Source organism: Macadamia integrifolia, chromosome 9, assembly GCF_013358625.1.
Source record: "Macadamia integrifolia cultivar HAES 741 chromosome 9, SCU_Mint_v3, whole genome shotgun sequence".
Classification (NCBI taxonomy): domain Eukaryota; kingdom Viridiplantae; phylum Streptophyta; class Magnoliopsida; order Proteales; family Proteaceae; genus Macadamia; species Macadamia integrifolia.
The window spans coordinates 35,045,098-35,062,689 of NC_056565.1; the positions used below are offsets into that span (position 1 = coordinate 35,045,098).

Below are 17,592 nucleotides of genomic sequence, written 5' to 3' on the forward strand. Positions count from 1 at the left end.
CGTCGTCTTTACAAGTAAGCTGTCACACTTGGTAAGAACTACCACTAGCTTTTGAGTGCCTTATAGGCTAGTCTTCCTCCGGTGACGGGTTCACTCTTCAGAGATAAAAATGGGTTTTCCGTTTCAGTGATTTTGGGTTCCATCTCTGCCTGCAAAATTTCCCGTTCTCAATTTACTTTCATGCGAACATGTTGAGTTCTTGGTCTGTGCTTCGTTTTCTGGTTCTTTTATGGACACTTCACTTCGCATACTCTTCGGAGTTCTTTAAACCTTTCAATGTTAGCTACGATCACAGGGCTATCGTCATCGATGGCAAGAGACGTATGCTCATATCTGCTGGAATTCACTACCCTCGAGCTACCCCTGAGGTACCCAATTCGCTTCACTTGTCTGTAATCTATTTCATGTTTCATTTCTTCTTCAATCTCATGAACTGAATCCTTTTGTTTGCATCACTGGGTTTTTGGTTCTGTTTAATTACCATATCGATTGATCTTGTTTGGCTTCATTTTTCCTTTTCCAGTTTGAATGTTTTGCTAATTGAGCGTAATTGAAATTGGTTGCAGTTACTTTGGGATCGACAACTGTTTGAATTACTTCGCAAATTTTCTGGTATTTTAGTTATTAGATGATCCATAGTTCCCATGTTCTGGTTGATATAACATGCCTGGGTCCATGTGACTCGCATGCAGGCAGTTGGAACTTGTAGTTTGATGAAGAATAAAGTAGGATGGATATTGTAGGCATTGGGTCGTCTTGATTCCTGTTTCCAGGGTAGAACTTCTTGGGGACATCTCAATTTCTTAGTTTATACTGGTATTTCAATTATTGACATGCATTTTCTTTGGCTTTCGGTTGATTCTACAAGAGTATGTAGCTTCCGGTTGACGAAATGCAATTCAGTTAAAACCATTGCATTCCAAATTATATATATATAGAAATGTCAAGCTGTGGAAGCCATCCATTTAGATGTTCGTTCTGTGTACCCGCACCTTCTTGAGAGGTCTTGCAAGAGACAGGAATGAGCCGGAGCGGCTGATGCACCTAACAAAGGATATTGCTTCTGTGGCCAATCTATGAGATGGAAAACGAGACTATATGACCCCTCCCATCCCCGACTAAAGACCTGAAAGAGGCCCTAGGCCCCCTCAAGTTGATATTCCATCTTTGACAGCTAAATCGAGAAATAAGGTTTCTATGCTTAACACGTGCTTTGATGGATTCTACCATTGATATCCATTATATATATATATATTATTTATTTATTTATTTTTATAACAGCCAAACATCAATTCTCTTTGTTTGATGTGCATTATCTTGCAGTTTATCTTTCCCTGAAGGTGACAAATTTTGGGATTATCATGTGTGCATTATTTTTGGAATAAAGAATCTATTAGTTGGAATTAATTGGAGGGATACTGTTTAACCATGGAGTTCTATTTTTCTGATACTCACAAACACGTTGAATTAATAGGCTTCAAGTATTCCCCCCCCCCCCCCCCATTCTTATGTTTTAATAATGATTTTCTGTTGTTTATAGTTTAAACCTTATCAAATGTGATCTTTCCCCTTTTAAATATTTCTTTCCTTTTCGAGTCATTTGACTTGATACATTTGATATGATGTCAGATGTGGCCTGATATAATTTTAAAGAGCAAGGAAGGTGGGGCAGATGTGGTGCAAAGTTATGTGTTCTGGAATGGGCATGAGCCAATCAGAGGACAGGTTCTGTGACTCTTGGTTTCTTGTTCTAACTTTGGTTTGCAGGTGAACTTGGCAATGTTTTCTTTGGTCTAATTGGTTCCACTAAAATGTTCATTTACCTTTGATGTGTTCAGTATAATTTTGAAGGGAGATATGATCTCGTCAAATTTGTGAAGCTGATTGGGTCAAGTGGACTTTATCTCCATCTCCGCATAGGCCCTTATGCATGTGCAGAGTGGAATTTCGGGTATTGTCTTTCTTTCTATTTTTTTCGGTGCTTTATTTGTATTATTCACTTGCACTTCTTGTTTCATAAATCGCCAAACTGGAATGACAACGTTAGATGTAATTTTGGCCAAAATTTAAAAGATTCTTCTATGCAGCATGGACCTAAAAGATTGAAACAGTCATCTTTGTTCTTTTTCAAAGTACCACTTAACTTCTCTGTCTTTTCTTTTATTTTAGGAGTTGAGTTGGGGGGAGGGTCAAGGGTTTCGGAATCTCTTTCATTTGGTAGTGAGGGCTATTTATGCTAGGACTTCAAAATAAGAAAATGAAAAGCTATACCTAAGACACACGTGCATTTACATACAACAACGAACAACAACAGCAACTCAGCCTTATCCCAACTAAATGGGGTCGCCTATATGGATTCTTACCCTCCAATTAGCTCTATTCTAGCTCATACTTGATATAAGGCCTAAGCTATGCATGCCTTTACTCACAACTTCTCCTAGGGTAATTTTTTGTTTGCCTTTGGCTCTTTAGTTCTTTCAATCTGAATCAAATTACTTCTCTGTAAAGGAGCATCCAGCCCTCTGTTGAACATAGCCATGCCACCTGAAACGGCTTTCTCGTAGCTTATCATGTATCGGAGCCACTCTCAAGTCAGTTCTAATATGATCACTTACTTTATCCTTCTAGTTTTGCCACACATATCTATCTTAATGTCCTCATCTCCGTTACAATGAGTTTATCTACATGACATAGTTGTCACGGCGTTTAGGTGAACCAAGGTGTTGGAGGGGGGCCTAGATGCAAGATGACATCAACAAGGCGATCAAGTTGAACAAAACACTCGCCTAGGTGACCAAGGTGACATTAGTTGCCAAGACAGTCGCCTAAGTGACGCTACTATCCTACTTGATGCTGCTTAACAACCTGACATTTCGTACCATACATCATAGCCGGTTGTATGATTGTCTTATAAAATTTTCCTTTAAGTTTTAAAGGAATTCGTCCATCACACAACACTCTAAATGCACCTCTCCACTTTATCCATCTTATTTTAATTCTCTGTGAAACATCATCCTCTATATCACCTGCTTTATTTATGATTAACCCATATACCTAAATAATCACTTTTGCAGAATCTCCATCTCATCAATTTTCACCAACCCATTATCCGTCCTAGCATAACTGAAGTTACACATCATATACTCTGTCTTCGTTCCATTTATCTTTAAACCTGTTGATTCCAAGGTTAATCTCTATAACTCCAACTCGGCGTTAATCCCACAATTCGTACACTAGTGACCATGCCATCATACATATTTTTAACTAAGTCCACATATTTATTTGAAACACTCCTGTTCTGTAGTACTTGCCTGATTAACTTCATAGGGATTCTATCATAAGATTTTTCTAGGTCAATAAAGATTATATGGAGATCCTTCTTGCAATCTCAAAGTCTTTCCATGAGTTACTAAGTAATTAAATAGCTTTTGTCATGTATCTTCCTGCCATAAAACCAAATTGATTCTTTGTAATAGTAGTTTCTTGTCTTAGGTGGATTCCAATAACCCTCTCCATTAATTTCAAGGTATGACTTATTAGTTTTATGCCTCTATAGTTATTGCAACTCTGAATATCACCTTTATTTTTGTAAATCAGAACTACAATGCTTCTCTCCATTCATCTGACATTTTTCTTGTACTCATAATTTTGTTAAACATTTTGGTTAGCCAAGATAAACCACAAATTCCTAAGCCCTATCACACTTCTATTGGGACCTCATCTGGGCTTGGTGCCTTGCATACTTTCATCCTCAAAGCTTCTTTTACATACATACATATAAAATTTGACTATTTCACTTTTTTTTATTGGCATTATGTATTTGCAATTGCATGTAGTACCTTAGGCAAAATGTCCTTGTTATTTTTATTTATAAGATGTCATTTTTCTGCATTGAAAAACTCATGAGTGGCCTGTTTTGGTAAGCTTCACAAAGTAGCCCATCCTCATTGTGCCATGTGGTATGGATTACCTCTCTCAAATTGTAGAGCCTAATTCAATACCCTCTCAATGTATTAGCATGCATCCTCCATGTATGCCCATGCACGCCTATGGTTCTCAGACCACTAGTGAACTATCTCTCTAGGGATTGTGAAAGATGTTCCACCGAAGGGGATTTTTCTTCCATTTTTCAAGAAAGATAAGTTTTGGCTCCCTATAATATAAAAAAGAATTCACTAAACTTATCGAAACCACGGGCAAAACACCTGGTAGAGAGACCCAATCTTGAGTGAAATTAATACCTATCCTTTACCTCTGGGGGTAGGAAAATCATGATCTGGATAGCGGGCCCAAAGCTATGGAACTCGGGTGTGGATCTCTTGTCGAAATGGAATGGCCTTACTGTTTCTTTTTATTTATTATTTGAATTTTTTAATCATTAAACATAGTATGCCCGGCTTGAATCAGCATATTTTTGTTTTTTACTCTCCATAACTCTTCCTCAGGTGGGCTGGGGCAGAATAGCAGAGCCAGTACAAGTATATGGCCCCTTCCTATTCCTTCTAGGTTGCAGGGTTAAAACCAAGAAATATTTGTTGTTTTCCTGGTGTGTAGCCCTGAATTTTCAAATCTCTAGTTTTTCCATTGGAAAACTTTGTTTGGGCTAAAATTTTACATGTTTGGAGTGGACCTTGGGTTCTACCTGTTCACAAAATTTGAGCCTAGCCGATCTGCCATATGTCATATATTTGGACTACCTCAAGCAAACACTTCAATTGACATTCAGTAGTTACTGTAACATTAGAGACCCATAATTACCTATAATTTCCACTTCTTGTTTCAACATTTGTTACTCACATCCAAGTATCGTTATATTTAACCTTGGAAAATGTATTGTATGTCATTTGTATTCCTTTTTCTGATGAAGAAAACCACAAATTTTGTTTTCTGGAGTTTTGATAGGGACCTGAAAAAGTAAAGAGGACATTTTTTTACCTTGCAAAATTTTTTGTATGCCTTTTGTATTGCTTTTTCTGATTATGAAATTTTGGACTTTTGACAGGGATTTGAAAAAGTAAAGAGAGTACATTTTTTTTTTTTGGGTTACATAAAATAAGGAAAAAGAAAAAAATGACATACCCACTCATTTTATGGATTCAGCGGTATTTTTTTTTTCTTGAATTACAAATTCCAACAGCTTTGGAACCTTCAAAGAATTTATTTTTGGAACATTTTTGAAAATCTTGAAGATTATTGGAGATATTTGTGATGGAAGAATTAATTATAGTTTTGATACTTTTGATGTGGCTAATAGAGGATACATAAACTATCAGATCTCTCACCCTACTTTGGTTAATAATCTTACAGGGGATTTCCAGTTTGGCTGCGTGATCTTCCTGGTATTGAGTTCCGAACTAACAATGCGGTGTTCAAGGTATTGCATGTTCAAGTTTTCATTTTCTCAACATTCCTTATTGCATGTTTCATAGTGTTCACTGCTATCACCTCAAAGTTTGGGTGTGGTCACTTCCAAATTACAAAGGGAAAGTGGAAGTTTCATCGCACGCTGGTCCCCATTACAAGCAGTATTTTACAGTACCATTGCTCTGCACTATTCATTCAAACCATCAGCTGAAAAGCATGAATGGTACCCTGTTTTCATGGCACTTTCTGGTTGGATTGTTGGGCCTTGTGCTCAGACTTTTCTGTTTGCCACAGCCGCTGGTCCATACCTAAAAACATAAGTTATGAGATCCAACTAGAAGTGCTGGGCCACTTTACACTGGTTTTCTGCACCTTTGAGGTTTTAAATTTTTATTTTTCTATTTTTCTATTTTTAGAGGGTGTTGAAAGAATGAGATAAAGACTCTCAAACTGCAAGAGAAGGGAGAACTCGAGAGAGAGAAGAGAGATTGCAAAAGATGGAGAGAAAAGGAGATTCGTGATTAGGTAAAAAAGACCCCACGGCTCCTATTTATACATTCACATATAGAAGCCCTAATACAAACTAAAAGACGAAAAAGCCCTTAAATACATTACAATAGATTTGGGTCAATCCATTGGGTCGTACTGTACTGCAGGGTTGTAGGCACCCCCTTACAAGACGAGGTCAGTGTTGGACTCGGCCCAAGCCCTCTGCTACCATCACAAACCTCATAAAATTTCTTCTTCCAGTCGTCACCAATGTATGTCAGAGCGGGCCAATCTTCAAAATGGGGACCTTAACACCACCAGGGGGATGGCGCTATAATTTTTAAATGGTTTTCAACTTTCAAGTTCCAAGAACTATAGATCTGGGGCAACTTTTGATTTGCTCATTAGGAATCTAAAAGACTAAAACTGCTAAATAATGATTATGTAGTTCCCAAGCAAATTGGTGGGTTTTTTACGAAAGATTTGGTGTTTCTAATTGAAATTTTGATTGCATCTTCACATTTCCAGGATGAGATGCAGAGGTTTGTTAAAAAGATTGTAGATCTCATGAAGGAGGAAATGCTATTATCTTGGCAAGGTGGTCCTATCATAATGATGCAGGTTGTATGACATTTCCCATCTTCAGTCTACACATGAAATACATTGATTAGTATGTCTCAGTGTAATAATGAATTACTGCCCTTTCATGTCAATGGAATTCAATATTACATTAAGTACACCTTACTACCTTAGGCATTGGTTAATTTCATATCAACTAATGTGGGAATGGGTGTCGGTTTCCAACGTGAATAGTGGCTGATTGCTTTAGCCCCTACTATGAAAATTATAAGGAGAGTAATATAGAAAGCAGAAGCACTGGTTTCTGATATTTACATGGACATGGGTGTTCGATATGGCAGAATTTTGGAAAATGAATTGTCCTTTTTATTTTGAATGTGGGTTTCTGAATCATGAGCTATTTATCATGGCTTTTGTTCCTTTCAAAGTAAGATCTATAACCACTATATTTTTGTAATTGGAACCACATTTAACAGATTGAGAATGAATACGGAAATATTGAAGGATCATATGCTGAGGGAGGAAAGGAGTATGTTAAATGGGCTGCAAGCATGGCTCTTGGGCTTGGTGCTGGTGTCCCTTGGGTTATGTGCAGGCAATGGGACGCACCGGAAAATATTGTAAGGTCTTTTCACCCATAGAGTCCTTTTGTTTTTCTTTTCAGAAATTATTATCCATCTTCATTTATAAAAGAAACTGTCATGGAGTAAGTATTATTTGAGCATCCTAAATTGATTGATCACTTGGTTAATTGCAATCTGTTAGTTTGATAGTTTTCAAATTTCTTTAAATGTGAACCCATCAAGTTTTGGACTTTTTGAGGTAATTCCTTTTACTTTTCTTGTTTGCCTTCACAGATAGATTCTTGCAATGCATTTTACTGCGATGGTTTCAGGCCAAATTCTTACAAGAAACCAGCACTTTGGACAGAGGATTGGAATGGATGGTATGATGGCACCCTGACACATTGTAATTTCATGTGGTTAACCTTTTGTCCCTTTCATCTAAAATTCTTTGTGATGCATTCTAACGGAGAAAGCACATCTCAGCCCATCACCTGGTAATGGTTATATTGATTGGCAACTAAGAAAGTTGCTGACAGTGGTTGCAATTCCCATCCTCCCTTCTAATCTTAATAGTTTCTTGAGGGTGTAGTGAACTCTCTTGAGGTTATTTATAAGAACAAAGAAATCTCATATTGTCTAATGAAAGGGCCATCAGTATCTTAGCAATATCAATTTCTTGTAGAGTAAGGTTCTATAAGTTCCCTTTTGTTGTTTTTAGTTGGCATGACTTGAACATGTAAAAGCAGAGTTATTGATACAATTTAAGTATTTATTAAGTTCTGACTATTGAGTTGTAGAAGTTGGTGAAGCATGGAAGGATTGTCTTCTCCAAAACTGTTAATATTAAGTTTAGTTTCTTTTCTTTTATAAATAATATGTATAGGGAGGGGGAGCCCCAGAGTAACTCCAAGAACCTTCTCAAAAATTATCAATTTCATTGGGTTTGTCCCAATATGTATCATAGGCCTTGTTGCCTTCCCAACATTGGCTGCCCCAGACTAACTCCAAGAACCTTCTCGAAAATTACCAATTTCATTGGTTTTGTCCCAATATGTATCATAGGCCTTGTTGCCTTCCCAGCATTGTCCAAGGTGACAAGATGTTTCTTGGATATGAGAAGGCATGGTGTTTCCTGATAGCTAGGATAATTTCCATGAACCTCCTCAATAGCATGATCTGCCTCAAACTCTTCACTTCATTAGACTCTCAACCTGAGGGATGAGGTCATGACACAAGGAATATTAAGGATTGATACTTTGCTTTACTTTTATCATTGCCATACAACCATGTTAATCTGGCTCCACTTTCACTTTCAAGAAGGTGTGATCTCGCTTAGTCCCTAGACATATCATCTTTCAAGCTAAATGATGTTAATTTTTACCAAAAAGAAACTCCCCATGACATCAGTGTGAGGATGCTTTCCCACACCCTCTCACATCCCTAACACTCTGTCTTCTCCCTGACCATATGGGCCCCAATTGGGAGATTCCCCTCACACACATTGGAAACCTTCTCCCAAAAAGATTTTGGATACTGTTACATTTTTCCTGTGTAAAGCTCTGCATTTGCTGAATCCTAAGCATTTAGATTTTATTGGAATTTGGAGGAGAGTTTCTTAAAGTTCTAAGTTTGGCTATAATTCTGTTTTTATTTTTTATATGCAAAATGAGTACTAGAGTTAGTTGGTATGGGCTGTTTTTATTGAGGGACAATTACTTCTTTTGCTAAAAAAGGGCTGTAACTTGGGAGGGCTGGACTGGAGCTGTGTCAAATGTTTTCCTTGCCACAAGAGAAAAAAAGAAAAAAAATGATAAATGAAGTTTATGAAAGGTCTGAGTGGTTTTATTTTGACTGCAATATTAAGCATTTACCCAGCGCTTTGGAAACAGCATTTTCTGCGAAGCAGGGGTTAAGGCTGCATACACTTGCCCCTCCTAGACCTTGCAGTAACGGGAGCCTCGTGCACTGGGTTGCTCTTTTATTAAGCATTTACCTAGCACTTTGGATTGTGTGGTTGTGACATAGAATGCACACACACATGTATATATCACAAGGCAGAGCGGACTGATTAATGCTTTTCCTTTCCGTGTCTTTTTGGTGATATGAATGTTTTCTCTCTCACTTGCCCACAAGCTTGCACTAATTTTATATGCTTGTATTTATGAATATGTGTATGGCGATTTGAGTTGCTCAGATGGTTTGTTCAATACTAGTACCTATGACATTTAAATGGTGTATGTGGATTAACTTCACTTGTTTAAATTGATTTTTTTTGAAGGTATACATCCTGGGGGGAAAAGTTGCCTCATAGACCAGTTGAAGACAATGCATTTGCTATCGCTCGTTTTTTCCAACGTGGTGGGAGCTTTCATAACTATTATATGGTAACATAAACATCCAAGTTATGTAAATCTAGCTGCTTTAGTACTAAATTGAAAAGAAATTCAAGCTTTAATTCTTAATAGAGCTAGATTATATCAGCAACTTGACCATAGCAAGCTGAGTAAAGTAGTATTTATATTTGAAATTTAAATCCTGGTTGGGAAATTCTGATATTACTTTAGCCATGCTGCTGAGTCAAGTTTCCCTAAGACTTTTGGAGTTAAAGAGTAGTTTAACTGACATTTGAAAAATGCCAAGATCTTGGCCAAGTGTGTCTACTTATACCTTAGTCCACTGGAATTGTTGCTTATTGTACTGTGAGGGGGAGAGTTAATGTTAAGTCTAAGAGTTGAAGAAGTCTAAGGCACTGTTTGATAACATTTCTGCTGTTTCTGTGTCTAGAAACAACAGAAACGGCTTTTCGCGTTTCCGGAAACAAAAATGGATTTTTTGGTGTTTGATAAACCTATTTCTCGAAATGTTTTTTACAGACATAATGCCACTAAAAAGCCCAATAGTGTCATCGGATGCCCAAAAGGGAGAGATGGTTCGGTTGCCTCTTTTTAGGTTTAAATAGTTGAGAGATTTATTGGGCACAACAACCTTTTTTTTTTTCCTCTCAAATTCGTTTCTAGAATTATAAATAGGCATAAATTTTGATTTCTGTTTCTAGAAACGAGTGAAATAGAACAACTTTATCAAAAGCTTTTTAGGCTGTTTCTCTGTTTCTAGGAACAAGAAAACGCAGAAACGGAACATTGTCAAATGGTGCCTAAGTTGAGTCATAGTCTAAGTTAGTCATTGTTATTAGTTAACTCTTGTTTATTTTTCTTCGGTTGTAATTTGAATTATATTGAGACTCTTAATAATAATTTGCATAAGTGGAGGACCTAAGCCATAATAGGTACAATTCTGAATCCTATCATGGATCTAGGTGATTTCTTCTTTTTTCCTATTGTGGTCTCTCTTCTCCTTCTTCTCTTCCCTACTTAGATTTGGGGTTGTGGTATTTGATTTTTTTCACGATATCAGCTATGAATAAGAACAGAAGAAAAGGGGGGGTGGGGGTGCTATGAAACCCAAGTTGAAATGGAAAAAAAAACTAGGGTTTCTGCTGTTTTGATGGTACCTTCTATTTTTCTTTGATATATGAGTGGCTGTCTTTTGGAGCGATGGTAAGGTTGCTCCATTGAGACCTGGTGGTTGTAGGTTCGAGAGGGAAACAGCCTCTCCGTGAAGGTGGGGTAAAGCTGTGTACATTATGACCCTCCCTAGACCCCACAGTGGCGGGAGTCTCGTGCACTGGCCACTGGGTACGACGTATGCCCTTTGTCTTTTGGAGAATGGTTTTATTCTTACCAGCGCACATTTGTTCCCACTGTAAACTGCTGCATCTGAAATCTACGGGTTGAACCCCCATCTTATGTGGGAGATGGTTTTATTCTTACCAGCGCACATTTGTTCCCACCGTAAACTGCCGCATCTGAAATCTATGGGTTGAACCCCCATCTTATGTGGGAGTTTTGAAGTTCTGAAGTTCGAACCTGCCTTGTAGCTATGCCTTGTGATTGCCTTCCATACACGCAAGCTCCTCTTGCCTCTGCTGTGCGTTTTTCCTGCTGCCACTGCTGATCATTCTCTACCCTGTGTGCCCCTTCTTTTTCTGATCATTCTTTACCCTACTATTACCCTGTCCTGCTCCAAGCGAGATTCATAACCAGTCACAACTGGAAATTGATAGCATTATTACCATTGGGCAACCCAAATCGTGGTTGCTTTCTCCCTAAATCAATTTTGATCATGAGAAATTTCCCTGCAGCTAGAACTGTTTTTCATCATACTGCCAGTTCCTAATTACAGTGCTAACCATTCGATTGTGTACTGATTTTCTGGGATCTCTTCTTCCTGGATTCAGCAGGCAATTAGGTATTGGCACTGAAATCTAGTATCCTAGGATGAAAGTATTGTATCGGTCACCATATTGGTCGGGTAATTCTGAGAGATGTATCAGAGATACGCAAGATAACACTTAAATGGGTAGCATACGCATGGAAATACACTTTTGCACAAAAATAGTATAAATAAGCAATATATAACATGTATCATGCATAAACACTAAAATGGAGAACACCGTATTGAGAGACATGTGCGTCCAATTGAAATTGTTATAGAGGTTGAGGTTTCTTACATGTTGCAACAGTCTATTCTGGTCTCTGGATGCCATGTGTCCCATGAAGAGTGTCGGGGTGGTTCAAAGTTATTGCTAGGAGGTTCTTCAAGAATAGGAGTGACTAGGATGAAGCCTGATCTCAGTTTAATCCAAGAAGTACTAGTGATTTATCCCAAATAACGGGGGTCCCACTTGTCGGTAAGTGGGCCGTGGGGGTCTTGCCCCTTGCGCAAGGGGTGTAGGGGATCAAAGCCCCTTGCCCGAATTTTTTTTTTTTTGGAATCATTTACTAGGGGTAATTTTGAAGAGAAAAATGCCCAAAAGTCGCCTCACAGCATCTGTTTTCAATTTTGGTTTCATAAAAGGCATTCTACCCTTTTAAAGAGACATATCAAGCGTATTGAGCTGTATCGGTACGTATCGGCCGATATAGTGGGATATATACCGATACATTTGGAATTCATTTATTCGGGGGTTCTGTACATAATAAGTGTCAACCTGTATCGATCTGTATCGTATGATACCGTACAATATAGATCGATACAAAAACATTTTTGATAATGCACGTATCGTATCAGTATATATTATATTGATACTATCCGATACCGATACGTATTGGCTGATACTATACGATACACACCGATACTTCAAACCTTGCTAGTACCTGAAATTTCAGGTTCAACCCCCATCGTATGAGGGATTACGAATTTCTGAACTCAGTTGTGTTTTCCACCAGTTGCAGTCTACCAAGGTTGAAGACAACCGTCTTTTCCCATTATTTCATGATATCACATGCCCTTTTGTCTGTTTACTTAACTGTCCTCCCCTTTTTTCATTTTTCTAAGTTGTCCTTTATTTTAGTTTAATTTTAGATTTGTCCTCTTTAATTTTTAATTCCACATCCTTTCTCCCTCCCTTTATTTACCTAAATGGACCTTCAGGTGCCTGTTATTTACAAGTCTGCCACCCTATTTATTACAGTTGGAAAATTACGAAATTGCCATTCATTCATTATAATTGACTAAATTGAGTTTCTATTGCCATTTGTAAGCCTATAGCACCCAATTGAGGGTCTTAGACCTAGATCGCACTAGTTTGGGGTTGCAATTTTTTTAAGATTGGCTCTTGCATGTAGTGATGATGTTGCTGCTCTTAAGTGGGTGCTACACATTGTTTATATTATATTGGATGCTGGCTTTCCTTGCGAAGCAATTGCTTTGCTGTTGTTATTGTTGGAGATTTTTTGCTTAGTGAGATTTTATTTGCTACTGCTGTTGCTGGTTTGGGGTTTAAGTGGTACTGATATTTCGTGATGCTAGTTATTGCTGCCATATGATGATGGATTATCCTTTGGCGTTCTCCCTTGCATTATTTGTCCACATCAAGGATAAGGATCTTGATGTTGAGGCAGTCCAAGATATGGTCGAAACCTGTGAAACCAGGTACCTTTGGGGCAAAATTCGACATGTCATGAGCTGAACAAAATTGGTCGAAATCCGGTGGTCAAAAGGCTCAAAATTGGTCAAAATTGGTTGAAACTGATTGAAACTACCGAAATGTGCAAAATATCATCAAAACCAGTTGAAACTAGTCAAAACTAGTAACATTTTCAATTCGACAGATGGTTTTGTTTTGACCTTGCTTGAAACTGGGTCAAGTTTTGACGGAGATTTAGAACTATGGTCCACTTGTAGTACTACATGTGAGGGGGAGATTGGAGATTATTAGTATTTGAAGATTATTATCTACTTGTGTCATCAGCATAGTGTCATCTGCTCATCGAAGATTATTATCATCTGTTTGTGTCATCTGCTCATGTCCTCGCAACAGTTTTATCTTATAAAGATGGTTACTTGTTTGCAGCAACGAGATTATTACCTGTGGTTCCCAACAACCAATTTTGTTACTTGTGGTTCCCAGCAACCTAATGCTGTTACTTATGCTGTTATCTGTGGTTTGCAGCATCCTATACTGCTCTTTTATTTGTGGTTTGCTGCAACCTATGCTGTTTTTTTTTTCCTGTGGTTTGAGGCAACCTGTGCTACATTTTTTTTTCTGTCTTCTTTGTGGAGATTATTACTTGCCTTCTTTGAGAAGAGCTTATGATGTTGCTGTTGCTTTTGTTGCTATTTTATTTTGTCTTGCGGCTAGTATTCTCTGCCACTTATTTTGTTCGTTGTTGTCCGGATTTATCCTACACGAATCTTTTTCTCTACTGTTGCTGCTGGTGGATGGTGTGCTTGTGTTGGTATTGTTATTGGAAAGAAGTCCTCTCCATTGTCACCGGCGTGTACAACTGCTATATATGTTCAAGAATGGCTCTGCTGCCTATATATATTCTTGTTGTTCTGAGCTAGAGCCTTTGATATATATGCTCCAGCTTAAGGGGTGAGTGTTGAATATTATACTGTGAATGGGAGAGTTAGTATTAAGTAGAGAGTGGGAGAATTCTAAATCGAGTCATAGTCTAAGTTGGTCATTGTTATTAGTTAAGTTTTTAAGTCTTGTTTATTTTCCTTGGTTATAGTTTGAACTATATTAGGACTTCTAATAATAACAGTAAGTTGTAGACCTAGGTCACAATAGGTACAAATTTGAATCCTATTGTGACTCTAGGTGATTTCCCCTTCCTTCTCCCATTGTGGTCACAATAGGTACAAATTTGAATCCTATTGTGACTCTAGGTGATTTCCCCTTCCTTCTCCCATTGTGGTCACCTTTTCCTTCTTCTTCCTCATAGATTCTGGTTCGTGACGTCTGATTTTGTTACAGGAGTTTCGTAAGTTCTTATTATTTTAAAAAGAAAGAGGAACCTAGATCTGTATCTGTCCCTCGGAAAATTGAAAAAATTGTGGTGAGCTTCTTTGGGGGAGAATATGGTGATAAACACCATTGGATCAGTTGGGAAAGGTTGTGCAGACTAATGGTGTGGTGCCTTTTGGTGTGCTTGAGTGTTGGTTGGAGAGATCTCATTTTGAGCAGTGGTGTCCGTTGAAGATCTGATTCTGCCTGGAGTGAATGTAGGAGGAAAAGGATATCTTCATTCGACAATCCATCTTATTGGATGTGAAAATGTTTATTTGATCCATGTGGAAATTTACCTCTTTATCCACTTGGAAGATTATTCTTTACCCTTTGGTGAAAGAGGACAAAGGTGTCTAGGAGAAAGAATTATTAAAGGAGAGAAGAATTTGTCCACCAAGCGGAAAAGAGTGTGACCAAGGCTCTCTTACTGAATTTTTCTGTCGTAAGTTAAAAAGGTTGAAGTGGCACCATAAAGATTGGAAATTTATTTTTTTGGCGAATATCTTCAACAAGGTAAAAATTCTGTAGCTAATCAGTGGCTATGAAATCCTAAAGGCAATCAATGGTTCTGACATCCTAAAGGCATATTTATTTTTGTCATTTACTCATTTATGGCTTTTAGCCATCATTTCCATGTTAAGTTTTAGACTTGTAGTACATTCCACTGGTACTACTACCATTTAATACTGGCTGTTGTCATCCAATCTCTCAATCCATCCACACTCCCATTTCTTTTCTCATCAGCCTGGAAATCTAATGAAAAGACAAAGCACTAACCATCACTAAACCAAGAAAGAAAAGATCCCTTGCGTCTCAACCATGAGCACTAAATAAGGAAAACTGATCAGAGCATGAGGGGGAGTATATACATCAGTATATTCTGTCTTTCCTAATTTGGTCTTCTGTACATTGCTAGATGTATTACACCTGCCAATTGAAGCCTTATATACACCATAATATCTGTCTTAAGCATTAGTTGTCATGACTTGTGAATTTACTTGGTCATCTTTGAGGGATAGGAAAAAATTTTATCTGATGCCTGGGTTGCAAGTTGCAACAATGGCTATAGTGGCTGAGTTCATGAGGAAATGCCTGTGCAATCTCAGAACTGTAGGTGCTTAATGAACTGCATTGATTTAGGACAACAGTGGCCATGTATTTTAGCATGAGCTATGCTCAAAAAAGATTATGCTCTCATATGACCCTAGGAAACTTCACCATTTTATGATTTTTGAACACCCTTATATAACAAGAACTATTATTTTGTAGTGTCATGTTGGTGATGTTGAATTTTTTGTGTACAATGTTTGTGCGAATTTACACCTATATTTCCTGCTAAATGATTGCAGTTTTTTGGAGGTACAAACTTTGGACGGACATCAGGGGGACCGTTTGATATAACTAGTTATGACTATGATGCTCCCATTGATGAATATGGTAGGTAAATTCATCTGTGATAAATAAAAATATCATTACTCATTTGTTATCCATTTGTGTCATCACTTGCAATACCTCCACTCTCTTCCTGTTTCCCTTGCTTGTATTGATCTCTTTATGTTGTTCCTTTGGTCCATCTTCTGTCCAGTATTTAATTTGGTAATGGGGTGTTCTACTTAGGCCTGATAACACAACCTAAGTGGGGGCATCTGAAGGATCTCCATGCAGCGATAAAGCTTTGTGAGCCTGCGTTAGTTGCTGTTGATGATTCACCACAGTATATATGGCTGGGACCACATCAGGAGGTTTTGTGTTGATTTAAAAATTAAAATGAGATTCCTATTTGCATGAATATGTTTTCTTAAATATCATCATCATAGGTTATATGCTCATGGAAAGGAAATTATTTAGGTTGTCAAATTAGAAAATCTTAACCATTTAGCAGTTGCTTCCTTATTTTTCCTTTTCCACAAATAGAGGCTTTCATTAGCATTTCTCTCTCCTCTTTTATTTATAATGTCATTATAGAAATTCATGTCCTGGTAATCATTTTTTAAGAACTTGCATTTTTAGTTCAATTTATTCCCATATACTTCAACATTGCAGTTTTAATTTTTATTGACAGCAAAGTTTTGCTCGACTGTTGTAAACATCTTTTCTCCTGTCTATCTCTTTAACAACTAATAGAAACTAGCGAAAAAGATCGCTACCTGGCCACATGCCCCTACCTCCAGACAGACCACCCTGCCCCCTGGTTGGATGCCTTGTGCTTCCCCTGATTGGTCCCTGCACTGGCACAGTGGCCACACGACCAGGTAGCGATCTTCAGCCCTAGAAACTATTTGCTGTTTTCTGGTGAAGAACTTTGTTCTTTGCTAGAAATCCATTGTCTGTTAGTTGTTTCTAGTTCAAAATAATGTTTTCTTTCTTAAGTTTATTAATTTTTGTATTGTCTATGTTCTTGTGGTCATGGCCATTTTCAGGCACATGTATATCGGTTCCATGTTGAAGGCCTAAACCTACGTCAGTCAGGAAACAAAATTGGGTGCTCAGCATTTCTTGCAAATATTGATTGGCATTGGGCAGCTACTGTGACATTCCTTGGTCGGCAATATACTTTACCACCTTGGTCGGTGAGTATATTGCCAGACTGTAAGAACGTGGCTTTTAACACTGCCAAGGTGAGGTTACATCCATTTGCTTCATGTTTCTAAATTTATAGTCATGGCTTAACAGATTTCCGTTGAAGTAATGATGGATATTGCTGCCTTCCTTCTATATTTACTCCTTAATTACGATATCAGTAGGCCTCCTGTGAGAAGATTTTAACAAAAATTTGAAATACTGGACATGAGAGAACTTTGAATCTTCAACAACAACAACAACAACTCAGCCTTTTCCCAACTAAATGGGGTCGGCTATATGGATCAACTTGGGATCTTCATAGACTACTAAAACATCTCATCCAGATTACATCAAAGCTCTATTCTTCATACATGTGTTTCTAACTTAGAATCTTCAGAGACTACCAAAATATCTCTTCAGATTACATCAAAGTTCTATTCTTCATACATGGGCATCATGCTTTTGTGCTATATATGAATATATTTTGATTGCTCACTTAATATTTTGTAATAGATACAATATATTACCTTATCAGAAGAAGGAAGAATTTACACTTTTCCTCCCCCTCCTCTTTCAGTCTAATATAATTTTCAAGAAAACTAAAGAAAGTGATAATGGTAAGATTCAATTTAAAGTATCCAAATGAAGAGTCTATTTTTTTTTTTTTTTGGGGGG

At 37.7% G+C, this 17,592-nt stretch overlaps 1 protein-coding gene across 1 annotated transcript in view; it reads left to right on the forward strand.

Moving 5' to 3' along the window:
• LOC122089018 (beta-galactosidase 9) overlaps positions 1-17,592 on the forward strand; it is a 47,736-nt gene continuing 30,144 nt past the window's right edge. Inside the window, exons 1-11 of the mRNA XM_042658423.1 lie at positions 1-368; positions 1,630-1,725; positions 1,839-1,951; positions 5,308-5,374; positions 6,382-6,474; positions 6,909-7,052; positions 7,290-7,378; positions 9,277-9,382; positions 15,705-15,792; positions 15,973-16,097; positions 16,776-16,973. Coding sequence (XP_042514357.1) covers positions 189-368; positions 1,630-1,725; positions 1,839-1,951; positions 5,308-5,374; positions 6,382-6,474; positions 6,909-7,052; positions 7,290-7,378; positions 9,277-9,382; positions 15,705-15,792; positions 15,973-16,097; positions 16,776-16,973 — 1,299 coding nt within the window. The 5' untranslated portion in view covers positions 1-188. The remainder of the gene's footprint in view (positions 369-1,629; positions 1,726-1,838; positions 1,952-5,307; positions 5,375-6,381; positions 6,475-6,908; positions 7,053-7,289; positions 7,379-9,276; positions 9,383-15,704; positions 15,793-15,972; positions 16,098-16,775; positions 16,974-17,592) is intronic.